Source organism: Geospiza fortis, unplaced genomic scaffold, assembly GCF_000277835.1.
Source record: "Geospiza fortis unplaced genomic scaffold, GeoFor_1.0 scaffold23, whole genome shotgun sequence".
Taxonomy (NCBI): domain Eukaryota; kingdom Metazoa; phylum Chordata; class Aves; order Passeriformes; family Thraupidae; genus Geospiza; species Geospiza fortis.
The window spans coordinates 12,224,359-12,229,863 of NW_005054303.1; the positions used below are offsets into that span (position 1 = coordinate 12,224,359).

The 5,505-nt window shown below is 37.9% G+C and overlaps 1 protein-coding gene across 1 annotated transcript in view; it reads right to left on the bottom strand.

Annotated features, from left to right (window-relative positions):
* The window catches only part of ARID4A (AT-rich interaction domain 4A), a 46,050-nt gene that overhangs the window by 36,046 nt on the left and 4,499 nt on the right, over positions 1-5,505 (bottom strand). The window contains exon 4 of the mRNA XM_005418038.2: positions 5,253-5,343. Coding sequence (XP_005418095.1) covers positions 5,253-5,343 — 91 coding nt within the window. The remainder of the gene's footprint in view (positions 1-5,252; positions 5,344-5,505) is intronic.

Here is a 5,505-nt window from a genome sequence, read left to right on the forward strand (position 1 = left end):
TAGACTATTGTTTGTACACAATTTTAAGATATTTTTAACACTCAGTTCACATAGTAACAAAGGTGGTTTTAAAAGCAAAGGTTAGATCCAGTTGATTTGTAACAAGGTTCTACTGTTAAAATACTATTTTTCAGTACAAAATCTTGCTTCTCTACACACCTGTTCCCTAAATATGTGTAAACACAACACATAGTGCTGTTCTTTCTTTCTAGATTCTCCAGAGAGCAACCAACAGAACTACTGCAGCATTTTTATGAGCCACAGGTGCACCTAAACAACACATCCCATGGAAGGGCCCTGCACAAATACAGGGTTTCCTCAAAATCCACACAAGAGAATTTTTAAATAACAAATTTATGGTGGGTCATGGTGGTGGAGAACACCAGCCAAGTGGAGGCAAACATCTGTGGTTCTGGATTCCTGGATGACACATGCACAGCCCAGAGATGCTGCTTGTGCCACGTGGACCTCAGCAGGATGCTGGGAACTGGTCAGACCAGCCCTGCAGCCATGGCCAGTGCCTGGCACACAGCACAGGACAGGACAAACCAACAGCTCTCTGCCATGGATGGACCCAGCTGCCTGTGGGGGCACTGAGAGCTCCCAGCATCCTTGGAGTAAGAGCTTGCAGTTGTAGTGGATCCAGGACCAAGCCTATTCCTCCTCTTAGCATATCTTCACAAAGCATAAGAAAAAAACTTATTTTAAAAATAGCAAAATATGACTATAAGTAGCTCCTGCTAGCAACCCTGCTCCTCAAGTCCTGGGACATCAATGTTGGCTCATTTGCTGATAAATATCGTCAGCATTATGAACTGGAATTTTCAAAATCCACGGAACACGCAAGATGACTAAAACCAAATCCTCAGCATCTTTAATTTCCATGACCTCACCACCACAGTAACGTGAAGTGATGCAGTTGGGGCTGAGACTCCACTTCATACCCAGAACAAGCAGCCAGGTCTCTAACTCTGCTCACACACACTCAACTCAGCATTTCCTGGAAACTGCCACCATGATTACGTGAGAGAAAGAAGCCACCAACAGAGCTGTGGGCTCACTGAGGTGCCTCAGGAGTGTCTGAAAGGCAAAAGTCTCAAAAAGTAAGGGATCACATTCCCTTTCACTCTAAGCAGTACATAAAATCCTAATAGCTGACAGCAAGGTCTGCCAGAAACTGCCAAGACTTCTCACTGTTTCCCTCTCCTATTTCCTACTCATTTCACAGGAAACATTGCTGGAAGTTAATAAATATTTTTTATTTCTTTCTTTAGAAACACATTTCCATCAATCTACCTAGCAAAATACAAGGCTCAATGTATTTGATCTGGTTTTGTTTAAACTTGTTTAAAGTTGTAGAAATTATATTACATAATAAACAGAGACCTAAGCACACACAGATCACCGACCTGAGCTTTTTCAAAGGAGAGATGACATGGGGCAAACCAGGCCATTCTAACAGCAACTCCTGGATGCTTGCTCAAATGAAATCTGGTTTCTCACTCATATATATGTATTATATCACTTCTAGGTCTGTGCAGAAGTGATTCAAAAGTGTTTCCTCAAAGAACATCTACATAAGGATTTATGTTTTTTGAAATTCTGGTAATGCTTGTAAGACTCCAGGCAGAGTGTGAGAGAAGGAAAATACAACAATGCACTTTGTAAGGTGTGGTCCAGGTTGTGGTTTCTTTGTCAGTCATTTCAGACATTATTTCAGTATTTACCTGAAGAATTTTACAAGTTAACAGAGAATCAGGTGGATGGTACACTCCGTAAATGTAATTCAAACCTTGTTCAGCTAAAGCAGATCTGACAGACCATTCCAGTTCTATGCAATTATCACCTAACAATATATTCAGCACTTCAAAAGCATCAATGCAGCACTTTGTAATTTGTAAATTAAAGAAGTTCAGTTTAGATAACTGCATTCTGAAGAAAAATTCCATCAAATCATTGAATCACTTAGTAAAATCACCAGGTCCAACTGAACCATTCGTTAACCAAAGAACTTAAACCCCTATTATTAATCCATCACTTTGGATTTGAGGAGTGCCTTGTGCAGTGACATTTCCCAGACACTTTTAAACTTCCACTCCAAACAGCTTTTGCCTCTTTACCTGCTTATACTGAAAAGCTGAATTTCAAAAGTAACTTCAGAAGTATTTCCAAATCAAAGCTGAAATGTTCAATAGGACTACATGGCTACATTAACATCATTGTCATATAAAAAGAGGTCAAAAAGTGATTCTGTTGAAGCTACAATAAAAATAAAGCCTTGTTTATTCTGGGTACATGAACACCATTAATAGCCAGGAGATAATGTTGAAATACACAAACTGATCATCACTGTGGCTCCTGCATTACAGTGGTGGCAAAGTAGCCTATTATAGCAAGCTCAGCACTTCCACTGGTTCAATTTATTGACCAAAGCAAAGTTGTTTCAGGTGACTTTTCTCTTTACATCCATCCCTACATGAAATTGATATGCAAAAGTGAACATCATCACTTCTTGCTAGGCACACAGGCAGTTTGCTTTGGCATTTTTTACACATCTGAACTTAATACTCTGAAAAAGTTTGCCTGTATGTATTCCTGGTTTCACTAGCCAGAGATCAGTTTGCTTTTAGATCACTGAGAAAGAGATGTTAGATAACAGAGAATAAATGATAAGGGAAATGCACAAACTACTGAAATACAAGCTTTTCATCTCAAAATGTCCAGGGAGGCATCCTGTAAACCTGGAGTCTGGTTAATCCACTTCCTTCCCAGCTGTGACTGCATCAGTCAGGGAGGCTGTGGAGCAGCACAGCCACCAGCTACTAAAAAGCAACCAATTCAACTGTTTGCTTTAGCAGCACCATAAATATACACCTCATGTCTATCCAAAACTCTCTGCAGACACAATGGAAGCAGCAGGCTGAAAATAAAGCTTATTTTTCACATGTCAATATTCCTATACTCAACCTAGAACACTTTCCCAGTTTTAACTGCAGCAGAACCATGATGCAAAATTGATGATCTGCTTACTCTGGTCAATGTTACCTGTGCTTTCAATTCCAACAAGCAACCCTCCACACAGAACTAACAAAAATGTTCCAAAGATCTAAACCCAATAATTATAACTGTATTCTCATAGTTAAAGCACCATGTAACAGCTCTGCATGTTCATTTACCATAAAATTACTTAAATCCCCCCTGAGCTCCAAACTTTTACAAAATCCTAGCAGTCATAACATATTTGCATATGGAAAACATATTTTATTTTCTCCATTCTGTCTGTCAAAAAAATTATCTGGGGAAAGAAAATTACAGTAGTTAATTAATCCATTGGTTCAAATTTCTGAGGAACAGCACTTAAATAAATGTGTGAAGTAAAAATCATGACATGCATGATTTCTCTCTTACATAACTGGGGAGAGTTCAACAAGTTGTTACATATAAACAATAATCCATTAATACAGGGCAGAGCATTTATTCACTGTTCAAATTTCCTGCTCATCAAGTAAAGATTTTTTGGCAGAAATGCACTGCTCAAAAGAAAAGGGGGAAAAAAAAGTAAAAAAGAAAAAAAAAAAAGAAAACAGAAACAAAACTCATGCCCCAAACAAGGGATTTAAAGTTCACATGTCAAATGTAAGAAGACAAATGTCTTCTGGCCCAAATTCAAGCAGAATTAGCTGAAAGTGCTACTTGAAAATTGAAATCAGCTGGGAGTTCTACAATTAAAATGTTAACTCATAAACCATGAAATTGTGCAAGACTGTGTTTCTTATCACTTCTGTAACAGAATGGTGAACCTCTGAAAATCTATAAAGAGAAGTTAAAGGTCCAGTGTTGTACCTCGAGTATGTCACATCACAGTACTAAACTAAGCAGATTTTAAATCTTATGCACTCCAGAATAATCCTGCCTTTCCTCCCTGACCTGACATCCACTACAATTTTACAGCAATGTTATAATCCTGAAGAAAAAGGCAAAGAACAGTGAGCTTTGTCAACCAGCTCAGAGTTAAAGCACTCACTAACAATAATAATCATAAAGCAATAAATCCTTCCATATTATCTGCAGAGCTTTATCCTGATCCCACCAAAGACAACAGAACCTCACCTACTGCAAAGGAAATGCTGAATTACTGAAAACAGCTTATTTAAATCTTAAAAAGGGGTTAATGAACCAAAATGATTAAGAGTTCATGGGACAGAGGACTCCTCAAGAGAGGATGGAAGAATATGAAGTAAAGCTGAATAGATTTGGTACCCAAGGCAGCTAATGAGAAACACAGAGTTTAAATTTACAAGTCCTAATCTCCAAAGCAATGCCCAAGAGTAGCATGCACAGGACAATTAACAGGAGCATGTTCCTTCTAGGCAACTCTTAGGGAATAGAAGGCTCCACTGCTGGAAGAAAGTTGTGCAAAAAAAGGATGGGTGCTTGCAAAGCCCTCTGATTCAAATACTGTCCTTTTATATTTGCTTCTGTAATAATATTTGAATGTCCCTGAGTTGTGTAATTCTGCTCTTAAAGCTGTTTCAGAAAAACCTGGAGATCAGAATTATTGAAAATAAGGAAACTTGTCTAACAATGAATTCTTGTTCAACACTGACATTTCGTTGACCCTGCATTCTGAACTTTCTGTTTCAACCACTTAACACCACATGAGCCTCCAACATGAGGAGAAAAGTAGTTTTCTATTTTACTTTAGATCATTATTCAAAAATTTTATTAAAGGAAACAGCTATTCACATCACAAATGAATGTCTCCTCTTTTCTTTTTATTGTGTGGCATGTGATTCTTCTCTTATAAAGAAATAAGATTCTGTCTTCTATCCCTATTTTCCTTGTGTACAAGCATGCACACAGTGCAAGGAGGCTCATATATTTCAGTCACTTATTTCATGCCACAGATTTTCAGCTGGAAGAATGATTTTACAAGGTTTATGTCTTAAAATCTGCAAAAATTATTCTGAATTTCACTGAGTGCAACTGCTATCATTACAGGTACATTGTGCCAAACAAAACTTGACTATTCAGCCCTGCAATTACCTGTGCAAAAACCTCCCTGAACAACAATTAATTATTATCCTGCTTTAAATGGAAAAGGAATTAAGATGTGGGTAAGTTTAAAAAAGTCCCCTCCAAAAACTATCTTAGATTATGCAAAACAAGATGTAAATTACTGACATTGTTACCTATAATTAGAAATATATTGTTCAAAGATTACAGCCCATAAATGAAACGTGGCCACTCACCTACAGTGTACCAACTGGCATCTGTCAGCTTGCTGATAACTGCTTCCTGAAAAGATCCATCGGGCATTTTGGTTTCAACCATTGCTCCAACCTGCAACAAGGAGCAGCTCAAGGTTACCTGGAATTCCACACTCAGAAAATGGATAAAAACACATTGATCCTCCCAGCAAGGCAGATGTGCTTTTTAAGACTCCATTTAGCTAAATGTTTAAAAGTTTAGTTATTGTAAGACCCTGTTTAGTTACAGGTAAGA